General features: G+C 49.4%; 3 protein-coding genes across 5 annotated transcripts in view; 1 reads left to right on the forward strand and 2 right to left on the reverse strand.

Moving 5' to 3' along the window:
- Positions 1 to 2,792, reverse strand: part of Setd3 (SET domain containing 3, actin histidine methyltransferase) — a 62,987-nt gene extending 60,195 nt beyond the window's left edge. The window contains exon 1 of the mRNA XM_048362635.1: positions 2,641 to 2,792. The gene's annotated coding sequence lies outside the window, so the exon portion shown is untranslated. The remainder of the gene's footprint in view (positions 1 to 2,640) is intronic.
- Ccnk (cyclin K) lies at positions 1,612 to 22,722 on the forward strand. Of its 2 annotated transcripts, XM_048362638.1 has the most exons (12): positions 1,612 to 2,061; positions 3,276 to 3,425; positions 8,023 to 8,272; positions 9,551 to 9,632; positions 11,014 to 11,145; positions 14,395 to 14,500; positions 15,096 to 15,153; positions 15,734 to 15,903; positions 16,231 to 16,496; positions 16,856 to 16,889; positions 19,948 to 20,019; positions 21,495 to 22,722. In XM_048362638.1, exons 3-12 carry the CDS (start codon positions 8,076 to 8,078, stop codon positions 22,115 to 22,117), a joined length of 1,740 nt encoding a protein of 579 aa, XP_048218595.1. In that variant the 5' UTR covers positions 1,612 to 2,061; positions 3,276 to 3,425; positions 8,023 to 8,075; the 3' UTR covers positions 22,118 to 22,722. The 2 variants fall into 2 exon arrangements, with proteins under 2 accessions (XP_048218595.1, XP_048218596.1); XM_048362639.1 differs by lacking the exons at positions 1,612 to 2,061; positions 3,276 to 3,425 and adding an exon at positions 3,806 to 3,988.
- Ccdc85c (coiled-coil domain containing 85C) overlaps positions 11,419 to 23,306 on the reverse strand; it is an 82,146-nt gene continuing 70,258 nt past the window's right edge. For both annotated transcript variants that reach the window (XM_048362641.1, XM_048362640.1), the window contains exons 7-8: positions 21,736 to 21,744; positions 11,419 to 11,431 (exon numbers count right to left, since the gene is read on the reverse strand). The gene's annotated coding sequence lies outside the window, so the exon portion shown is untranslated. The remainder of the gene's footprint in view (positions 11,432 to 21,735; positions 21,745 to 23,306) is intronic.

Genomic DNA, 23,306 nt, shown 5'->3' on the forward strand with positions numbered 1-23,306 from the left:
ATTGAAAAACTGGCAAAACTGGAAAAAAAAAAAGCATTTAGATAACCCTATTTTTACTAAAATTTTCACAGGGCACAAACACTGATGCTCGCCACACCCCCTTATTTGAGGTCTATATCCAGATTTAACCAAGGGAATATTTGGAGAGTGGGATTCATCTGTATAGAATGTGTACAGGCATTTTTCTGGTCATTATTCCCTAAACAACTACTATGACAACTGTAACTTAACTTCCAACGCAATTTATATAGCTCTGACACTGTATATTCAGCATTATTTACATATGACCCAAGGTTTAAGGAAGAATGTGTGTAAATTACATGCAAATATTACATCACTTTATATGAGATTCTAACATCTAAAGGTTTCAAGAAGACCACCTACTGAAGGTTTACTAAATCAAGGTTCTGTTGTGCTAACGTTGACACTTGGCCTACTAATGTTATCTTGCGGGTAGTGGGTCATGCAGATTTCAGGAGGTAGGGTGACCACTCATCAGAGAAACAGAAACAGATACCCAAGATATGAGTACAACTTTCATATCTTCTCATTACCCAGTAACTATTTTTTCTTCTTTCTTTCTCTCTTTGGAAAGAGAAAGTAGTTCTAGTGCCAGTACTAGGGCTTGAACTCAGGGCCTGCGTGCTATCCCTTAGGTAACTCATGCAAGGCTAGGGCTGTAGCTTTTGAGCACAGCTCCACTCCCAGCTTTTTGATGACAAACTGGACTATTTCAAGCAGCTTCAAACCATCCAACCCTCAGCTCTCAGCCTACTGAGTAAGTAGGATTACAAGCACGAACCACAGTGTCTTCTAAAGCAAAAGTAAGACACTCCATGTCATTAACTTTTTTGGAGGTAAGTTTGTTGAGATTTCAAAGGGTATGAACAAAATCAATTGAAACTCTCATTGCTTCAGCATATACGGGCATAAATGCTTTAATCTTCAAGTACATCATTCTATTCCAAGAAAATAACATAGATATTGGGGGTAAGGACAAGAAGCAGCAACCATGTATTTATTTCCCTGTAACTGGATTAGTGGTCCATTTCAGACACTAATTAACAGTATTAAATAAACAGAATAAGGCCACACAGTAAAGGAAAAGGTTGTTTGGAGACCCAGTAAAGAAACTGTCCTATAGAACTTGACTTTGCTAACTATTTTCTTAAACCAGAGAAAACTTCAATAGTTGGAATTTCACCAAAATATCAATCACCATAGTCCCCGAGACTGATTTGCTAAGGCAGAACTCTGTAAACAGTAGCCTGCTGAGACAGCATATCATGGTTCAAGCTGAGTCTTGGCAAAGTTTAACAGTGGAAAGCAAAGCTGCTTCTATTTTGCTATTTTGCTTTCTATTTTGCTGAGGTATATTCATTTTAAGATGCCTCCCAAAGGTTGACTGTTCAGCTAGGTTTTTAAATATCTATGGGGTCAGTTTTGTGACAAAAAAAAAACACAACAACAATAAACGGGAAAGCGGTTGGGTTATGTTTTACATAGAGGTAAAAATGACACTCTTCAGTGTCCAGTTTTCTAAGTTTTGCCCATCATCACCAGGATCCGGCGGGCTAATTCTTCGGGGGCTATGGAAAAGCAAATTTAAACTGTCAACTTACTTTTAAAGTATTTTCTGCATCAGAAAAGGAAAACACCGTGCCCCCCATTTCCCCTAACGCGTGACTACTTAAACACATCCCTCTCGACACCACACCACGCGGCGGGGGTGAGGCCCCCGCAGCAAGCGGCACACGTCACTACTCGATCCTTTCTCCCCACCACCACCACCCCGAGTGCAAACGGGGGGGGGGGGGGGGGAGAGAAGGCAGAGTTGCATCGCCAGGCTGGAGCCACGAGGAGGAGGAAGAGTTGAAAACCAGAATGGCAAACTCTTAAAGCACTGAATTCTTCTCCCTAGTAGGGCGCTGCGTGTGTGGACCACGGCCAGGGGCGCGTGGGAAGAAAGATGACCTATTTTCTGCGACTGTTTTTCTAACTGACCGGTGAAGGGAGAGAGAAGCTGAGACCTGTCCCCGGGCGTCGCGGTGGACCCCGGAGGTTGGGAGACAGAGAGGGGCGAGAAAACCACGCAGACTTCCCTCGCCCCGGGCAGCCGGGTGGTGAGGGGGAGGGAGGGAAGGAGGGAAGGAGGGAGGGAGGAAGGAAATGAGCGCGACCCGGCCGCAGGCCGAGCCGGGCGACCTGCGCGCGCCAGGGGCCAGGGCCCCACCCGAGGGCGGCGCCCAGGGCCCGGGCCCGAGCCTGGGCCGGGGCGCAGGGTGGGCGCGGGGTGGGGGGGTCAGGGGGGTGGACACGCTCCCGACACCTGCCAGCACCCGCCAACCCGGGAGGCTCGGAAGGCAACGTCGGAGAGCGCGAGCCCAAGTCCCCACAGGGCCGTCAGGGCAGAGGCCGAGAGGGCCCTCCGACCCCCCGGGCCCGCCGCTCCCCGGGCCCCGCGCGCACACCCGCCCGCCGCGCCCCAGGCCCAGAACGGCCGGCCCGAACTCCAGCCGGACCTCGGCGCGGCCCGACGGACGGGGGGTGGGGGGGAGCGGCCCCTCGGCGACGGGGGCGGCGGCGCAACTGTCCCCTCAGCCCACGGGCCGCGCACGGGGGACGGCCGCCAGCACTCACCTGCCCGCTACCCCTCCGCGCAACGGCGGCGCCACACTCCGGCCCGGACCCCACCGTCCGCCTCAACCAACCCCCCAGGCGGCGGTGGCGGTAGCGGCGGCGGCGGCGGCGGCGGCGGCGGCCGGACGGGAGGGGCGGGACGGAGGCCTGAGACGGCCCCGCCACCACGGCCCAACCCGGCTCCGCCCGCCCCCGGACCCCGCCCCCGGGCCACCGCCACCACCGCTCATTGGCCCGCGCCTCGCACGCCGGGGCGCGGCCCCGCCCCACCACCCAGGCGCCGTTCCGCTCGGATTCCGCTCAGCCATTGGGCGGATGGCTCAGGGGGCGACGGCCGCCTGCCGAGCCGCCGCCAGCCCCGGGGACCCAATTGGCTGGATTTCACCCACACCCGGGCTCTGATTGGCCATCAGGTGCCCTTGGCTCCACCCCCGCACCTAAGTTCCGTTAACAGGTTCGGTTGCTCCCGACCTCCCTTTCGTGCGGGTGGGGGGGGGGCGGGGAAGATAGGCGGGGCCCTCTGCTGGCCCGGGCCTCCGGCACGCAGCCGCCCAAGGGCCGCGGGGCGGGAGGGGCGGAGCCCGGCGCGCTCGTTCCTTTTCTGGGAGCTCCACTTCCTTCTGATTGGTTGGCAGGGAGCCTGACGCTCACCGCCCCCTCCGGTCGCTTTTTTTTGTCGTCACCGGACGCAGCGTGGTGACGGAAGTTCCCCGACATTCCGCATTCAAGATGGCCGCCGTCAGCAAGGAGAGACGTCGCTGAGGGGCTTCCTGAGGCGAGGCGGGGTAAGCGACCCGCGGAGGGCCGGCTGTGCCTCTCGCGTGCCTGGAGGGCTGAGCAGGGTTTGGACGGCCATGGCCGTCGGCAGGCGGAGTGCGGATCCCCGGATCCCACCCCCTCTCCGCTAGCCCCGGAAGCACGTTGAAGTTAGCGGGCGTCTCGGGGTTGGCTGCCCGGGGCGCTCCGGGAGAATATGAGGGGCCCGGCCCAACCCCTTGGGTCCGGCAGGTGGGGAGCAGGGAAGGGGGCTCGCACCCCCGCCGACCGTCCCATCTCCTCAGTCTGGTCCTGGCGTGTCTGTCCCCTGCTGGGGGGGGGGTGGGAGGTAATTCCCTGCCTGGGGTACTGGGGAGTAACAGGGCGGGGCTGCCGGGGGAGCGGGGGAAAGGGGACGTCCTCACTTACCCGCCCTCTCCCGAGGGGTCGATTGGGCCTGTTATCCAGAGAACTGCTGTTTTAGGAAGTTGAAACGTGGGTCTAGAGGTTATCTAAAAGCCCTGGAACTGTCATCTTGTGTGCATTGTATGCGGGGTCCCGCACCCTAAATGTGCCAACTAAACGGTTCCAGGTAAAGAACTTCTCGGAGCAGTTACTCCCGGCTGGCCTTTCATGTTCTTAATGCAAACTTGTTGGGGGCGGGGGGTGAGGGGGAAGGGTGTGAACGCATTAGGTTTTTATGAATGATCTTACTATGAAAAGCACTGGGCTTTCTTTCCACTTCCCCACACCTAGAACACTGTCCGACGTTGACACTGTAGTAGTATTGATAAACATTTTGTTGGAAATGGTTGGTATTACTATGATGCTTAATTGCTAAATTATCTGGACTTTTAACTAGTAATTATCCAAGACTATTCTTCACAGGATAAGTATTACTTATGTCTAATTTTAGGATTTTTCCTCTCTTGACAAGTTTTGATATGATGTGTTACTCAAGTTTTTCAGGGTACTATACTATTTGGTTCTTGCACAAGTCACATGTAACATTTGAAAGTGACATGTAACATGTCACATGTAACATTCCCATTGTTGATATAAGGGGCTTAGAAAATCTTAATGCCATTTCTAAAGTTGAAAAGGTCAGAGCCAACCTATAAAATGATCAAGTTCATTCCAGGAGATTATGTTTGAAAGTAGTGAATTCATTAAGTACATAAGAAGAAAAAGAATGTTTTCTTGTTTTCTCTCGCTGAGTAAGGATTAAAAAAACAAACACCGACATTTTTTTCTATAAATGCTCTTATTTCTTTGAAAAAAAGGAGCTGTTTTCCTGTATTTTATGATCCATTATGTGGTAAAGATGCTTGGAGAAAGTTCCAGGGTGGTGGATGCTTACCAGCTACCAGGGTTTTTGTGGACCAGCCTAGGAGGGAAGGGGGTGTGCGGTTTTGCATGAGACATTTCTCCTGGGTTTGGTCCTATTCTTAAGGTCACATGAGTTTTTTGTTTTTTGCCAGTCCTGGGGCTTGGACTCAGGGCCTGAGCACTGTCCCTGGCTTCTTTTTACTCAAGGCTAGCGCTCTGCCACTTGAGCCACAGCGCCACTTCTGGTCATTTTCTATATATGTGGTGCTTGGGAATCGAACCCAGGACTTCATGTATACGAGGCAGGCACTCTTGCCACTAGGCTATATTCCCAGCCCCAGATGAGTTATATATACCAGAATAATTGCATGTAAGATCGCTAAGTCATTGTTCATAGCTTTTGAGTTGTTGCAAACTGCCGCAAGTGTCTTGTCCCACTGAGGCCAGGAGCAAAGCAATGATGGAGACCGGAATGCTGAAACAGTTTTGGGGTACCAGGGGACCTGCTGCGTGCAGTCAGCAACAGATCCTGAGGTTCCTGTGAACAGGGCTTTAATTCAACACCAAATGGGGGATCCCTGCAGAAAGCAAGGTAGCAGTCTCTTTAAAGTTACCTGGACACCATAATGGGGGAAACAATCCTAGTATTGGTGACTTCCTGAGAACTGGAGATGAAGGTGAGCAGTAAACAAACGCCATTCCGTTAGGCTCCCCAGGTTCCAAGATATGAGGAAGTTTGGAAGCTGTGTAGTTTGCACCTAGGGAAGAATCTTTAGTAACAAGTTTATCCCACTGGTGGCAAATGGGAGGCTGCTGTTCCTTTTGGTTTCCTCAGAATATTAAACAGAATTTCTCTATCCTAGTAGATACAATAAGTAACTGTATATTAGATAAAATGTATTTGTTATGGGATTCTCAGAGACAGTTTCAAGTAAAAAGATGGAAAAGCTGGATTTATGGGGCCAGGGCTGCAGCCCAGACTTAGGGGGGTGCTGGAACTGCTGCCCTCAGGCCGGGACAATGGCCAATGAGGTTACAACCTGTTACATAGTATTTGTTTGAACCAACCTATCACTCTAGTTAGAATTGGGGGGGGGGGGGAGGATACTATTGTTCACTGCCAGACAGGCACAGGCTGTCGAAAGTTCAAGGACGGGAGATCTCAGTGGAGATGATGGAGCCAACCTGCCATTCCCCAACAGTATTTAGGTGTTTGCAGTCATTAAAATTACTAGACCAAACATTCGCCCTGAGGATTTAAGCCAAGATCCCATGATAGAACTATATCACCAGTTCCAGTATTCTTAAAGGATGATATAGTAGCCCAAAACTGACACAAAGTATAAATCTACTACAAAAGACTAAATTTAAGGAAAACTCAGTTGTACTTGTTGAAATGATGAAGACCTGTCTTGACAGAAATGGTTTTAGTCAGGTGCTGGTGGCTCATGCCTGTAATCCTAAAGTCTGCCCCAAGGGCTCTGTGCAGATGCCCCCCACCTGGTTGTCTCCACCCAGTTACCTGGGTAACCAGCAGATCTGGAGGCCGTTACCTCCCCCTTCCCAGAGGTCACATCCTAATCTACCTGACCACACCCCCTGCCCCGGCCCTTAGATGGGGTAGGGTGTACAGGCCAGCAGTTAGGCAATAAACTTTTCTCTCCAAAAACCTAACAAGGAGGCTGAGATCTGAGGACTGCAGTCAAAGCCAGCAGGGCAAAAAAGTCCAGGTGAGACTCTTAACTCCAGTAAGCTCTCAAAAACCAGAAGTAGAGCTGTGGCTCAGAGACTGTCTCTGAGTGGCGGACTCTTGGAGGGATGGGGAATCCCCTCCCTCGAATCCCATAGAGCTAGAAAGGACTGAGTTCAAACCCCAGAGCCAGACACACACACACACACACACGAAAAGGTTCTAGGAGAGTGGGGGCAGTCAGATTCCCTTTAGACTTCTAAAGTGCAGGTACAAGGAGGAGCAGAGCTCTGCAGTGTCACCTTTCTCACCAGGAAAAAGTCAGATGAACTCCTGGGCTCTGGCCCAGATCCTGGTCCCAGAACTACTGTTTTCATGCTCACCAGCCTAACTTAGCCCTGGCTACCTCTTTTGGAACCCCACTGATGCCCTGTTTCAAGTGGTCCATTGTTCCCAAGTATCTATAAGGGATATACAGATTATAGTGCCCTATGGAACAACTTTTACTTTCTCTCAACTTGGGACTTTTAAAGGATATCTGTATTGAATGTAAGAAAGGAAGAAGAATAGATAGCATGGGCAGCCTGGTGCTGATGGCTCACACCTGTAATCCTTGTTACTCAGGAGGCTGAGATCTTAGGAGCAAGGTTCAAAGCCAGCCCAGGCAGGAAAGTCTTTCTTATCTCCAATTAACCACCTGAAAACTGGACATGGTGTTGTGACTCAAAGTGTTAGAACACTAGCCTTGACCAAAAGAACTCAGTGACATCGCCCAGGCCTTGAGTTCAAGCCCCTATGACCTACAAAAAAAAGAAAAAAAAAAGCATGGGCAATCTAACACGTCTTCCTCATGAACCACTTTGTTCCTCTCTCTCCCACAAATTACTACACCCACACAACCAGTTTGTATTGTGTTTGGTGACTTACACCAATGTGCATTAATCCAACCCCACAGTTCTATTTTGTTTCCCTTTTGATACCAGTTTGTACCCATGATCTCACGTGCTAGGCAAACCCTCTGCCCCTGAGTTATGCTCCCAGCCTTGCTCAGTGGATCTGGTACACTATGAAAAGAAATTTTGACTAGGTGCCTGGAGGGAAGGGATGGATAATTTAGGACTGTAGCAGGTTGACAAGGCCCAAGTTTTACTGAAAACATGGAATCTGCATCAGGGTGAGAAAACTGGTTAATAAATGCAGAAAGGAAGTAACAAGGACTTGTTTCTTTAAAATGGCCTAAGTTTAACCCTTTAGCCTCAATATGGGGAGGAAATGCTATCTTTCTTAATTACCATAAAATGTGGGATTTATTAGTACTAGAATCTCCCAGGGGATGTGTTGAATTGGGTTTGGCGTTAACTTGAATGTTTTGGTTTTGATACTTCATCTCACTTGAATTTATAATCCTCCTAACCTTAGCCGCCAGAGAGCTGGGACTGCAGGTATGGGTTTTCGTTACACTCAGTATTGCTTGGGCTTCTAACTGCCAATCAGTAGCGTTGGGAGAATGTTGATCCATCTTCAGTTATGTTCCGTGATAATCTATTGCTTGTAATGGTAAGGGTTACTTACCATCTCTTTCTAACTTTTTGTCTTTTTCGCTTTAGGATTCCTACCATTTTCAGAGAACCTTTTAGAAAGAACAAGCCTACTTCAATAAATGAAGGAGAACAAAGAAAATTCCAGCCCTTCAGTAACGTCAGCAAACCTGGACCACACCAAACCATGTTGGTACTGGGATAAGAAGGACTTGGCTCATACGCCCTCACAGCTTGAAGGACTCGATCCGGCCACAGAGGCCCGGTACCGCCGAGAGGGGGCTCGGTTCATCTTCGATGTGGGCACACGGTTGGGGCTGTATCCTGATCTGCATTGCAGTTTGTAGTGGATGCCCCCCTCTCACTCCATACACACTGTTTATCTAAATCAGGAGTTGGATACTGTAGACAAATATACTGTCATTTATCTGTGTTTGGACAATGTAAGGTTCTCCAGAAAGGAAACCCTCCACATGGTTCAGGCAGAGAAGAGGTTATTGGGGGGAAAGCAAACTGCCAGCCCACACAAGATGTAGGTGCAGGGTGACAGAGGGGAAGGAAGAAGAGAAAATGAGAGTAAGAGAGAAAAGTAAAGAGAGCAGGGACTCCTGTTGAGCCGGATTATACAGGGAAAGATGGGAGGTATGGCCAGGTGGATTGGATGTGACTTCAGAAAAGGGGGAAATAACTGCCTCCAGGTGTGCCAGTTACCTAGGTAATGCTGGTACTTGTGCAGACTTAAACAGGTGGGGGCATCTGCATGGAGCCCTCCTGGGGGGTGGATCTTACAATTCTTTTTTTTTTTTTTTAACCAGTCCCAGTCCTTGAACTCAGGGCCTGAGCACTGTCCCTGGCTTCTTTTTGCTCAAGGCTAGCACTGTACCTTTTGAGCTACAGCACCACTTCTGGCTTTTTCTATTTATGTGGTGCTGGGGAATGGAACCCAGGGCGTCATGCGTGATAGGCAAGCACACTACCACTAAGCCACATTCCCAGCCCCTGGACAATTCTTAAATAGCTTTAGTGTTTAAATATTCTGATTGCTTGTAAGGTGCCTGTGGCTCATGCCTGTAATCCTAACTACTCCCAAGGTTGAGATCTGAGGCTTGAAGCCAGCTTGAACAAAAAAATCTGTGAGACACCTACCGCCACTAAACTACCCAAAAAAAGTGGGAAAGGGAGAAGATGTGGCTCAAAGTAGTAGAGCTCTAGCCTTGAGCAAAAGAAGATCAGGAACATAGCCTGCACCCTGAGTTCAAACCTCAGGATGGGGGTGGGGGTGGAGGGAGGGGGCATCTGATTGTCTGGCTTTCCAGGAGTTTTGTGTTTCTAGTTTGATTTAAAAGTATAGAGTCAGCTCCTGAGCAGGAAGAGCAAATAGCCACCTAAGAAGAAAGCCAACACTCATTAAGATCACTGCACAAATCTTCAAAATGCTCATTCTTGTACCAGAATTTTGACACCCTGAGATTTTCATCTGCCCACTTTGCCACTGATAATTGAACTTGATTTTGTTGTTTTTACTTCTCTTCTTTGCATTTAACTAAGAATGTAATACATAAATATTACTGGAAAAAGTCCTTAACCAGAACAACAGCCACTATGACACTCTGGCAACTGGAATAATTTATTTTCATCGCTTCTATATGTTTCATTCCTTCAAGCAATTCCCAAGATATGTAAGTATATTCAACTTATATCTATTACGTGTTATTATTTCCATGCAGGGAAACAATAGCATCGACTGATAGTAGTGTTTATTTTAATCATATTTTCTAGAAACCACCTGTTTTTTATGTGGCACATGCTATACAAAAAATCAAGTTTGAACTCTTTTTTTCTTTTGTTTTGTTTCTGTGCTGATCCTGGGGCTTGAATTCAGGGCCTGGACATTGTCCCAGAGCTTTATTTGTCCAAGGCTAGCGAGCTACCACTTGATCCACAGCTCTGCTTCTGGCTTTTTGTTCTGTAGTTTATTAGAGATAAGAATCTCAGGGAGTCTCCTGCCTGGGCTGGTTTTGATTGAAGTTCAGTCCTCAGATCTCAGCCTCCTGAGTAACTAGGATTACAGATGTAAGCCACCGGCACCTGGCCTGCCCAAAGCTTTTTTTTCTCCCCTTTTTGCTGGGTTTTAGTTAGATTTCTTGCTCGTCTTCCTCACTGGCTTGTGAGATTCTTGGAGAAGACTATCAGAGTCAGCTTTATGCTGACTTCTAGGGCAATAATCAGAAGCACATGAACCGTGAGTATAGGAGAATTGGAGGGGCCAGGAGGTGCTGAAGAATCAGGATTCTGGGACAGCACCAGGAGGATGGTGTCTTATTCCATTCAACTGGGTAGTTTTTGTAAACAATAGAAACTTACTCTCCTCAGTTCTAGAGACTGGGAATGCCAAGATGGAGGCACTGGCAAGCCCCATGTCTGGTGAGGGTGTGTTCCTCATAGAGGAGCACCTCCTTCTATGTTCCCCAATGCCTGTGGGAAGAACAGCCCACTCAGGCCTCAGAAAAGCAGAAAGCCTGTGCCACCACACCTCTAAGTGCTGCTGTGACTTTTTAGCAATTTTCTTAAGAGAATTGACACACACACATGCTGGGAATGAAACCCAGGGCCTCACATACATTAGGCAAGTATTCTATCTCTAAGAAAAATAAATTTTAAGGAATTTATGAAGATCTTTTTTTCAAGGTTCTAAAATGTTCTTCAACGTGAAGGTTTGGCTCCAAGTGGTGGATGCTAGCCTTGAGCAACAAGGTCAAGGACAGCCCTTGTGTCTATTCCTATGTGATATTTACTATCAAGAATCAAGAGCTTTTGTCTCTCTTTTATTTATTTATTTATTTTGTTTTTTTTGGCCAGTCCTGGGGCTTGGACTCAGGGCCTGAGCACTGTCCCTGGCTTCTTCTTGCTGAAGGCTAGCACTTTGCCACTTGAGCCACAGCGCCACTTCTGGCCATTTTCTGTATATGTGGTGCTGGGGAATCGAACCTAGGGCCTCATGTATATGAGGCAAGCACTCTTGCCACTAGGCCATATCCCCAGCCCTTGTCTCTCTTTTAGGTGACAGGAGCCTGTTGTCTCTTTCTGGCTGGAAAAGTAGAAGAAACACCAAAAAAATGCAAAGATATCATCAAAACAGCTCGCAGCTTATTAAACGATGTACAATTTGGCCAGTTTGGAGATGACCCAAAGGTAAGAACTGTAACTTCCTGCCTTCAAATTGTGTTTCTTGGTGATGGTGCAATGTGTCTGCATCTACAAATCCCTTGAATGCCTAAGGTAGTCCTTGCCTTGTAAGATAGAGTGAAAGGCCTAATGCTGGTACCCATACCTGTAATCCTAACTACTCAGGAAACTGAGAGCTGGGGATCAAAGTTCAAAGCCACCCTGAGCATAAAAGTCATGAGACTCTTATCACCAATTAGCCAGCAAAAAGCTGGAAGTGGAACTGACTCAAATAGCAGACCACCGGCCTTGACTGGAAAAGCTAAAGGAGAATTCTCTGGCCCTGAGTTCAAGCCCTACTATTAATGCGTGCGTGCGCGCATGCACAACCATAAATGGAGGTTTGTTTCTCATATTCCCTATCAAGAGTAGTGAGCACTCATATTCTTGATTTGATTACTATACTGTAGTGACACATTGTACTTCAAACCTTAACCACAGAGGAGATGATCTTTGTGGCTAATGAGCTGGGGTCAAAGATAGATCTAGGACTACTACCAGGCAATGATCCAATACAGCAGCTGTGTGTGTATATCCTAGGGTGCCTTGAAGAAGCTGCTCTTTTACTTGCAGCCTTTACCTACTTATATCACCAAATCAGTAAAGCAATGCCCTAAGCACAGCAAAATAAAGTTCTGTAGCTTCAGTGCTCTAGTTAGGAACGGGAGTGGTGACACTAACATGACCTGAGTGAGTGAGGGGGTTCTGCATTCTTCTGTCTTACCATGTGCAACTTCCCAGATGTGATGTGGGGGTAGAGACTGAAGGAAAACACCCTGGATCTGAGAACTGAGAAGATAGAGAGAAAGGCACTTATTGGGGGAAGGCAGTATAAGTGGGGAAAAAATAAAATTGTGAGTTGCATGGAGCTTTTTTGGTGCTAATTAGCTTTGGTTTAGCTGAATAGTTTTTCCAGTGATACTAATTTCTCATATCTTCAGCAGATATGTCTCAGCCATGATATTTTTTTTAAAAGTCATAAAAAAATAGTCAAAGCACATTTTTTTTTGCTATTGTGGATCTTACAGTTGAGTAGCAGAATAGACTTTAATCAACTAAAGATATAACTCTTCAATCATGAGCTGTGGAAAGTGCTATAAAATGCTCTCTGCTCAGAAACTCAAACAAGTAGAAGGCTGAGAAAAGCTGCCCTGAGGAATGCTGCTTTCAGGTAGACCTATAATTACCCATTAATGAAGTACTTAGAACACAAGGATGGACAGACCTGGAGCTGTCTTGTAATATTAGAGGAGCCCCAACCTGGAAGCCTTTGGCACACTTGTTTCTAAATTTAGAGGAGGACTGGGAAGGTGGCTTAGTGGTAGAGCGGCTTACCTAGCATGCATGAAGCCCTGGGTTCAATTCCTTAGCACCACATACACAGAAAAAGTCGAAGTGGTGCTGTGGCTCAAGTGGTAGAGTGCTAGCCTTGAGCAAAAGAAGCTCAGGGACAGTGTCAGACCCTGAGTTCAAGCCCCAGGGCTGGCAAATATTAAATAATTAATTAATTAATTTAGAGGAAATGTTGAGCTCGAGAAACCAAGTGTTGACAAAACAAGCAAAAAAAAAAAGGCTTAAGATTTTTATACTATGCAAAAGTTTCAAGAAATTTTAGCAAGCTTTGATGAGAGAATATCCCAATTAACCACCAGTGGAGCTGCGGCTCAAGTGGTAGAGTGCTAGCCTTGAGTGAAAAAGCTCAGGGGCAGCACTCAGGCTCTCAGTTCAAGCCTCAGGAATTATCCCCCATCTGCCCACCACACAGAAACAGAATATAAAGATCAGCCAGGAGCTGGTAGCTCACAGCTGTAATCCCAGCTACTTAGGAGGCTGAGATCAGAGGATCACAGTTCAAAGCCAGCTAGTGCAGGAAAGTGTGTGAGACTCTTGCCTGCAATAAACAATCAAAAAAGCCAGAAGTGGCACAGTGGCTCAACCAGTAAAGCGCTAGCCTTGAGCAAAACATCCTCAGGGACTGTGTCCAGGCCCTGAGTTCAAGCCCCAGGAAAGAAAAAAGAATGAAAAAATTTTAATAATGTAAATTTTGTGGGACGATTCATTACTGTTGATCTCCTCTAGTCATTATGTAAATTCAGATTCCCAACCAGATACCAGTAGTGTTCATTTGTTAATGAAAATAAGTAAAATGGTTTTAAAATTTGGGTGGCAAAGAAACAAAGCAATTTTAAAATAGGAATAATCCTGAAGTTCTCTCAAATCCCTTTGATTGATTGAGTTGCAGGAGTAGGAAAGTCGCTATATGAACAGAAAAGATTTTGTATCCAGATACGTGCAGGCACACATAATTTAGAATACAGTTTAGGTAGCATTTTAAGTAGAACTTTAAAAATGATGGTGTGTACAGTAAATGATGATTTAAGTAATGAAGGATTTAAACATAATACATTCCGACTTCAGATTTCTACCCTCTGTGCTTGTATGTCTACATGTACATGTGTGCACACACCAGCACAGCTTACTGAGTTATTGTGAAGCTGCCTATCACCTCTTCCCCACTTGTGAAGTTGCCACTGGAAATTGCTGAGGGATTGTATTTTGCAATAGGAATCTTGAATCCATAACGCAGCTAAATCTTCCTTAAAGGAGAGGTTTGTTTTGTTAAGGGTGACGCTCATGAGATGAGAGTCTCACAGGCTTTCCTGCCTGGCCTGGCTTGAGCCACAGTCCTCAGATCTAGCCCCTGAGTAGCTAGGAATGCAGATCGGAGCCCTCAGCATCGGGCATAATAATGTGCCTAAGAGTATTTTGTTTCCATCATTTTTCCAGTTAAGCCTGTTATTGGTTTATCTTCCTCTTCTTGAATTCATTTCAGAAGTTAGCCCTCTCTCTGTAACCATACTGAAAGCATGAGTGAAGTGGGGAAAAGGAACAAAGAATGAAGGTTCCACAAATATTACTTGCAGGGGAAAATATATAGGAAATAACTGTGAGGCCTGTGTTTGTTTATTTATTTATTTTGCCAGTCCTGGGGCTTGGACGCAGGGCCTGAGCACTGTCTCTGGCGTCTTTTTTGCTCAAGGCTAGCCCTCTGCCACTTGAGCCACAGCACCATTTCTGGCCATTTTCTATATATGTGGTGCTGAGGAATTGAACCCAGGGCTTCATATATACGAGGCAAGCACTCTTGCCACTAGGCCATATCCCCAGCCTGATGCCTGTGTTTATAATTACTGTCCCAACATTTGTTACTTGCAGGAAGAAGTAATGGTTCTGGAAAGAATCTTACTGCAGACCATTAAGTTTGATTTACAGGTAGAGCATCCATACCAGTTCCTCCTCAAATATGCAAAACAGCTCAAAGGTAAGAATAGCAAAGGGTTTTGGGTCTGATTGGTTTTGTTTATTGGTTGGAGGGGTTTGGCAGCAGTAGGGGCATGGAACCCCAGATTTGGATAGATGCCAGACAAGGCCTTTACCACTGAGCTACATCCCAAGCTCTCAAGACTAAGACAGTTTTAAAAGATCTTTGTCAAGTCTTTGTAATTTAAAATATTCAAATTATCCTTGTCAAAAGAGGAAAATAGAAGATTCATGCATGAAATACTCAGCGTAGCTCATCAAAGCAAATCAATAGTGGAGCTGTTAGTGCTGCTTCCTTTTATGTATAAACAGGTTCTGTCATGCAGTTGCAGGTGATAGGCAGGAAAATGAGTCAGAATTTTTAAAATAGACTAATAAAATTAGCTTTGGAGCCAGGTTTCCCTTAAATGGTAATTTACATGGGTCATATGGAGAAGACCCAAAGGTAGGACACGGAACCATGCTGTCTGTTCTCGTTTTCCGGATGTGAGCTCTTTGCTGTACAGACACACATTAGATTTTAAGTAAATAGTTCTTGCCTCTTGTGAATTCCTTCCTCCCATTCCTATTAATTTACTTTTTTTTTGCCTTTCTAGGTGATAAAAACAAAATTCAAAAGCTGGTTCAAATGGCATGGACATTTGTAAATGACAGGTATGTGTAGTCAAATGTTGATAGTGTTTTTAGTTAAGCAGAGATCGTAGGGATCATTTAATTCAAACCCCTAATTTTGTGGAGGACACTAGCTTTCCCTAGACGGAAAAGCCAGGCAATGGCAGAACAGTTGTGGGGCTCAAGTCTGTGTTGTTTGTTCCCCTGAGAGGAATATCCTTTTGTCGTGTCATGGTGGTTGTGAGAGGCTAAAATTATATCACCAGTTTGAAACTTAAGGCATAAGACTTTGGATATTTAAATGCTTAGCACTCATGCAGTGTCTTATAAGGTTCCAATTTGAGCAAATCATACAATTTGAAAACTAGTTCAGTGCCTCGCGTTTCAGCAGGAAACGTACAAACCATTTCCATTTGTATTTAATAGTGCAGCAGCTCTTAAAGAACAAATTAGTAACTGTGATGAAAATAACGTATTTTGGTCCCAAAGACTTAATTTCTTGTAACACTTTAGTGAGGGTTGAAGGAGCAAATTGGCATTAACTTCCCTGCTTTGGTTTTAACCATTCATGTCAGGTCGCACCATTCAGAAAGTCTTTTTCTTCTTTTTCCCGTTGAGCTAGTCTGTGCACCACCTTGTCGCTGCAGTGGGAACCGGAGATCATAGCAGTAGCAGTGATGTATCTCGCAGGACGTTTGTGTAAATTTGAAATACAAGAATGGACCTCCAAACCCATGTACCGGCGATGGTGGGAGCAGTTTGTTCAAGATGTCCCTGTTGACGTTTTGGAAGGTAGCGTGCTAGCGTGTTCCATGCTGAGATTGTTCTTCCCTATCGCCTTTCAGTCAGAAGCGTAGATTTTCTCCAGTTGTATATCTGATTTTTTTCAGAAGCATCTTTATTTGAATCTTCTAATACAGTTTTTAATATAATTTTTGCTTTGTCCAAGCACATGGTTTCAGTGAGCTAAAAACACAGCCCACGTGCATGGGGTGTGCGTGGCAGAGATAGATGAGTTGCAGAGGTGACCCCTGCGACTCCTGTGGGAGAGGTCAGCTGGCTGGTGTTGGTGTTTGTAGGGAAGGCTTGGTGGTAATTGTAATTGTTGCTGTCGTCTAGACATCTGCCACCAAATCCTGGACCTTTACTCGCAAGGGAAGCAGCAGATGCCTCATCACACCCCCCATCCGCTCCAGCAGCCCCCCTCCCTCCAGCCTACACCGCAAGTGCCACCAGGACAACCGTCACAGCCTGCGCAGGGCTCCGAGCCAGCCCCGCCCCCGCAGAAAGACTCCCAGCAGTCAGCTCCGCCGCAGCAAGCCACCCAGCAGCCCAAGAAGCCGTCCCCGCAGCCCAGCCCGCCCCGGCAGGCCAAGCGCGCTGTGGTGAGTGGGCCTTCCTCCCGCGCAGCCTCACCCCCCCAGAGCACCACGGGAAGCCAGTTACTGTTACGGATCCCCAAAGGGAGCTGGGAAGGACAAATACACATTGTCAGATCTCAGGACAAATGTAGCAAGGGCCTGGAACTTCCTGGTGCAGAAGGGCTCATCATTCTACTTGATTTGAAAAAGGGAAGAGAAGGGGCAGAAATGACCTGCTAGGTGCATAGTATGCCTTGCAAGTTCAGGTCACAAACAATTTGAGCCTGAGGCCATAGTCTGTCAGTGATTCTGTTAGGATCTAGATATTTTTCCTCACCAAAACTCATAGCTGTTGTATAACTGTAGAATTTCTTTTGTGACAGGTTGTTTCTCCCAAAGAAGAGAACAAAGCAGCAGGTAATTTCAAAATTTTATGTCAGTGCAAAACTTTACTTTCATTGAAGTTCTTATTCTTAGTCAACACTGTGTCCTTTCAGATAAATGTAGATTATAACTGGGTTATAACAATTTTTGTCTGCCAAAGAAAGCGCATTATCTTCCCTGCTGAGCACAGACCATAATTTAGACTGTGCTTTGACAAAAGATCAACAATACAGGCAACATTGCTGGCAGGAAAAATATGTTGAGTAACATATGCAGAGTTACCATCATAAATGTGGAACTGTTGGATGTTTGTCTTAAGAGGTGAGTAGAAGTTGGGCATCGGTGGCTCACACCTGTAATCCTAGCTACTCAGGAGGCTGAGATCCAAGAACTATAATTCGAAGCCAGCTTGGGCAGGAAAGTCCCTGAGACTCTTATCTTCAATGAACTTCCAAAATAGTCCTAAGTGGGGCTGGGGATATAGCCTAGTGGCAAGAGTGCCTGCCTCGGTATACCCGAGGCCCTAGGTTCAATTCCCCAGCACCACATATACAGAAAACGGCCAGAAGCGGCGCTGTGGCTCAAGTGGCAGAGTGCTAGCCTTGAGCGGGAAGAAGCCAGGGACAGTGCTTAGGCCCTGAGTCCAAGGCCCAGGACTGGCCAAAAAAAAAAAAAAATAGTCCTAAGTGGAGCTGTGGCTCAAGTGGTAGCACACTAACTAGCCTGGAGCAAAAAGGTCCACGACAGCGCTCAGGACCTGAGTTCAAGCCCCAGGCCCAGCACACAACGGGGAGGGTGTTTGAGTGGAGACCATCGCACCGACAAGAGCAAAGGGCCAAGGGAGGGGCTGTCTCCACACCGTGGGCCATCAAAAGGACAGGCTCGCTGTGTTTGCAAAGTGCATTCTCGGTGCCTCGGAGCTCCTGCTGCCGTGAGAAGCCAGGCCTCTAAACACTGAGCAGCTTTCGCTTTTATAGTCCCAAGTTGCCTACTTTGCTTCTGTGTAAGAAAGAATAAGCAAAACCTTCAGGATTCCAGAGCAAAACACTGGCATGAACCCTGGCCCTGCACTCTCGCTCAGCTTTCTTGCTGACACTCGGTACTCCTGTCACTGAGCCCCGCCTCCACTTCCAGCTGTTGGCTGTGTGTGTGGAGTCTCATACACTGGTTTACCTGAGGTTCCGGCTGGCTCTGGCCCTCAGTCTTCCGAGTAGCTGGGATTGTAAACGTGAGCCACTGGGGCCCATCCGTGTGCTGACCTCTCAGAAGGCACAGACTGTTTACACACTGCGCCTTCTTCGTTGTCTACTTCCCGATTCCAGTGAGTTACTCGTGAAACCATTGGCAGATCTTCAAGGTCTAAAGCTTTGTGCTTCCCGGCATGTTGGAGGACGCTCGGTTCGGCGTAGGTGAATGTTGTAGGTCCGTGTTGGCAGACGCGAAGTGTAAGGTGCTGTAGGTGGGCAGTGGCCGTACCGCCTGGCGCGTGCGGGGAGGCGGCCTGACAGGGCTCTGGGACCGAGCAGGAAGCGGCCTTGCCTTTTGAGCCCCAGAGCACGGAGGAGGAGGAACTCCATTAAGCGGAGGAATGGAGAGGTGGGAGTGCGGCACAGCAGGGCGAAGTCTCAAAAGAAAATCACTTTTCGTTAGATTCAGAGTAAGTTTTCCATCCCACATTGGGACTCGATCCCGATCCCAAAGGCCGATCAGTTACGATCTAGTTCCGAAATGGAGAAAAACTTGTAAGCACCTAAGTGGGACTTGGTCCAGGAGGAGAGGGCCAGGGTGCGGCGGCAGTGCGGGCTCTCCACTGAGCGCCGCCGCCGCCACTGCGGGCAGGGAGCACTGCAGGGAGCACTGCTCACGAGGGTTTGTACGAAAGTAGACCATATACAGAAATCTCATGAAGAAAGTTTAAATCAATTTTCCATTAGAACAGAACTTTGGGTGTGTCAGGAAATCTTAGTTCCGGCTTTGTACTTTTCCACATAGCTACTAGAACATTCAAATGGCGTGTGGTGGCTCTCATACCCTCCGCCGAGCCTCATAGAGGCGGCAGTGCCTTACCCGCTATGAGAAGAGGAAGGTGGAGAATGGCACTAGTTGTGGAATCCAAGAAGAAAGATGTGCAAAACTCTAGCTGCAGGCCCCGGGAGGGTTAGACACTAGAAATCTGGTTGTATGGGGGGTGGAGGGTAACTCACTTCTATTCAGGAGGCAGAGGAGAGGCAGTTCAAGGCTGGCCTGGGCTCCAGACCTTGCTTCAAAAAAAAAAAAGAAGGAGAAAAAGGAGAAAGAGGTAGAGAGAGGCGGGGGGAGGGAGTTTGTCTCTGAGGAGAGACTGTAGGTAGAGGAGAGGTCTCTGAACCTTGAATTTGGACTGTGTTGGAGACATCCAAAGTTTTATTCTAATGTAAAATCAACCTAAAACTTTATTTCTGAGTAATTTATTGGAGATAAGAGTTTCATGAACTTTCCTGCCCCGACTGGCTTTAAACCATGATCCTCAGATCTCAGCTTTCTGGGTAGCCAGGATTACAGTTGTGAGCCACTGACACCAAGCTCTGTCTTACGCTGAAGAGTTTGCACTTGTCATGGCCTATTCTGGGGCCTTGGCATTTCCATTATTGGGGCTGGTACAGCCACTAGTAATTGAAAGGGTCCTACTCCCTCCAGCTGAGCGCTCCCCTCCAGATCTCCTGTTACCGCTTCCTACGCTCCTACTGGAATTTGGTGTCCCCGAGCAGGAAAGGAAGCTTTAAATCAATATGTGAAAATAAGGGCCCAGGGCCTGTGTTCTGAGATAGCACGGTGTAGTCATCACCTGGAGGACCTGCATGTGCTCAGAGGAAGCGTGGGGCTGCGCAGGCCCCTGCTTTGGAGGAGGGAGGTATTTGAGTCACGTTGCTGTCTTGTCAGGATTGAGGAGCTCACAGTAGTTTCGCTGCATCCCTCTTCTAGCTCCATAAAGCTTTGGGTAGTCTGTCCTTTTTCTCAATGAAACCTCAGATTGCACCTTTCTTCTCTTTATGATGTATTTGTGTCCATGAGGAGGTAAGAGCGGCTTTTTTAATCCACTTTTTCTTTTTAGAACCACCGCCACCTAAAATCCCCAAGCTTGAGACCCCTCACCCGCCCTTGCCTCCGGCCCACCCCCCTCCAGGTAAGTGCGGCTGGTGGGAGGGGCAGCTTGGGTGAGGGTGGGGCTGGCGCAGGGCAGGGCGGGAGGTGGGGCTATAATCTGGAAAGGTGGCTACCGGCAAGGAGCTTTCATGAACTAGACATCTCACATCCAGTAGTGCTGAACTCGCTGCACAGCTAACCCAAACCCTGCAGCCCAACGTTCCCTGCCTCGCACGCCTGATGCCGGTGGCATGGCTTCCTGGTGCATTTGTTCAGAAGTGGAGCATAGATTTAAGACTGCCGAGCTCTCGGCCATACAGTGAGTCGGGAGACTCCCCGGCAGCCGCTGCGCCCAGCCTTCCCCCGCGCACAGCGGGCCGCTGCCTGCCTGGAGCCGGGGCTGCTCGGCGCTTGCTCCACCTGCGCTCAGCTGTGGCATCATGGCCGCCTGTGCCGCGCGGGCACCTCCTTACTGTGCACCCCACCTTTGCGGGGAGCGTAGAGGGATGTGGTAGGCAAGTCACTGCCCGAGTGTGGGGTCCAGGGAGCAGCTGCGGGAGGGCTCCGAGGCTGCCCTCCCCCTGCAGGAGCACCATGGAGCACGAGGAGCACTCACAGGGCTCACGAAGCGGGGCCTGGGTGCGAGCCTGGCCTGACAGCCGTGGCTCTGAAGACAGAGGAAGGCAGAGGGGAGCAGAGGGGGGCCAAAGCCTCGGGGGCCCTCAGACAAGGTTTCCAGAGACCACTGGGCGTTGTCTGTGCAGAGGAAATGGAGGAGGAGGAGTGGTGGGGGTGAGAAGGGAGGTGCGAGGGGGTGCTGTAGGACAGGGTGGCGAGAAGAGATGGGGGCCCTACGTGGCAGGCGGGTGTGGGAAGAGCACCGAGCGTATTTGTGACTCGGGTGGCCCTGGGTGACACTGGAGGAATCAGGAGGCTGCTATTTTATGCAATCCCCTCAGCCAGCTTCTAGAAGCACAGAGCAGGTTCGTCGCTGGCGTTTCTGACCTGCCCGATAGCGAGCGGATGCTGTTTCCACCTTGTCAAGGGCGGGGTCTGGCAGGTGCGGCCATTGTAGCTGGTGGCGAAGCAGTTCCTGTGTCGCTGTCGCCGCACTGCCTGGCAGTGTGTGCTTCTGGAGTGTGGACACTGCAGAGCTAGGGTGGCCTTTGGTGTCTGCCCATGAGGGCACTAGAGAGGGGGTCCTGGTGTCATTTTCCAGGGGTCTCAGAGTAAGGATGGTAGGTTAATGACATGTTAATGTCACCTGTCTAGTTGATGTCCGGGCTTTGTGCCAGCTGCTGGTGCTGTGGACAGGACTGTGCCCGGATCCCTGGCCTGGGCAGGTGCTGAGCCGAGCTTGCCTGTGGCCGGTGTGGCCAGGAGTGGGGGCAGGGAGCCCGGGTGACCGTGAGGGGACCCCGGGGCGCAGGCCTCCTGACTGAGGGCACCTGACCCACAGCTGCCGGAGCAGCACGGGGCCCTCGGGCTGGGCACCAACTCGGCTTTCCTTCGCAGACCGGAAGCCTCCGCTTGCTGCTGCCTTAGGCGAGGCCGAACCCCCCGGCCCAGTGGACGCCAGTGACCTCCCCAAAGTGCAGATTCCTCCTCCGGCCCACCCGGCCCCGGTGCACCAGCCACCGCCGCTACCGCACCGGCCCCCGCCCCCGCCCCCGTCCAGCTACATGACCGGCATGTCCACCACCAGCTCCTACATGTCTGGGGAGGGCTACCAGAGCCTGCAGTCCATGATGAAAACGGAGGGCCCCTCCTACGGCGCCCTGCCCCCGGCCTACGGCCCACCCACCCACCTGCCCTACCATCCCCATGTCTACCCTCCCAACCCTCCCCCGCCACCTGTGCCCCCTCCCCCTGCTTCCTTCCCCCCACCCACCATTCCCCCTCCTACTCCAGGCTACCCACCTCCACCTACCTACAACCCCAACTTCCCACCTCCGCCCCCACGCCTGCCCCCCACCCATGCAGTCCCACCCCACCCTCCTCCAGGCCTGGGTCTGCCACCGGCTAGCTACCCACCCCCTGCTGTCCCCCCTGGAGGACAGCCACCTGTGCCCCCGCCCATCCCCCCTCCCGGCATGCCGCCCGTCGGGGGGCTGGGGCGCGCAGCCTGGATGAGATAACCTGACGCCTTTTTCCCCTTGTTTTTTACCAGTTTTTTTTCTAATCAACTTGGAGTAGTTTCAGTGGGTAAGCAGCAGGGTCCCTTGGATAACGCTAGGCAGTTGCCGCGTGGGAGGCAGGGTGAGGTCGGGGTCCTCCCTCACACCCGGAGGGCGCCCGAGCCCTGCACGGGTTACTTTCTACTATGAGATGTTAGCCAGCCACATTGGCTTCATAAAGAGCTTCAGTAAGGAGTGGATTCCTTCTAGAAATCAGTGCCTATCTTTCCTGGAAACCCATGTTCAGTCGTCCACCTCCATCCAAAGCCGAGCTGTTGTCCTCTTGCTCAGTGACGTTCGCCCGTGACGCCCGTAGGTGAACCACTCTCGGCGCTGTCGGTGTCCGCATCCTTTGTCGCCTCACGGGGTGGCTCGTTTCTTTTTCCTCCAGGGAGTTGGGGAGCGGTGTACTTGGAAAGTAATGTATGTTTACATCTATTTGCAAATTCCTGTACATAAAGATATATTTTTTAAGTGTGAATGTTATCAGCATACTGTGAATTCCATCTTGGTTACAAATGAGACTCCTTCAGTCAGTTATCCAAATAAAATCAGTCCTGAAACTAGCCCTCGTTTGTTCCCGCCAAGAAGTTAGGCTCCAGCCTCGGGGGCCCTGCTGCGAAGGGGAGGAGCAGCGCAGGCCTGGTCCCAGCCCTGGGCTTCTGACTCCACCTGCCCACGTCCGCCCTCGGTGTCCTTTGAGACCAGTTGCTTCCCCCCCCCCCCACCCCACACCTTCCCAACAGCTGTGCAGCAGCATAGACACCAAGCTCAGACTGGACATTTTCCCATCCCTGGCCCGCACGATGGCTGGCCTTCCCCATCCGCGGGAGAGGCCACCGCGGCGAGTGGCCCGGCCCCTCCACCCCTCTGCCCGGAGAGAAACAGCACCCCGCGAGAGGCTTGAAAGAGGCCTTTATTTTATCTAGCTCAAAGTATACACTGTCACAATCTTATTTGTTACTCCTTTTACTAAAATAGTTCAAATGAATGTTTTTACCACACTATCAAAAAGTTCTATTTTTTTTTAACTCTCCACAAATCGAAAGTGTTTCAAGAGAAGGTAGAAACGGGCCCAAGTCCACGGCCCTGGCCGCCGCGTGCGGGCCACCCACGGGAAACGGCCTCGCCGCGGCCACCGCCCCTCCCC

Source organism: Perognathus longimembris, chromosome 14 (genome assembly GCF_023159225.1).
Source record: "Perognathus longimembris pacificus isolate PPM17 chromosome 14, ASM2315922v1, whole genome shotgun sequence".
Classification (NCBI taxonomy): domain Eukaryota; kingdom Metazoa; phylum Chordata; class Mammalia; order Rodentia; family Heteromyidae; genus Perognathus; species Perognathus longimembris.

What these genes read in the sequence shown, in the direction of transcription:
- Ccnk (XM_048362638.1), top strand. Translation starts at nt 8,076, where the DNA reads ATGAAGGAGAACAAAGAAAATTCCAGCCCTTCAGTAACGTCAGCAAAC. An exon ending in ATATGCAAAACAGCTCAAAG is followed by an intron (nt 14,501 to 15,095) that starts GTAAGAATAGCA and finishes TTGCCTTTCTAG; the next exon opens with GTGATAAAAACAAAATTCAA. An exon ending in GGCAGGCCAAGCGCGCTGTG is followed by an intron (nt 16,497 to 16,855) that starts GTGAGTGGGCCT and finishes CTTTTGTGACAG; the next exon opens with GTTGTTTCTCCCAAAGAAGA.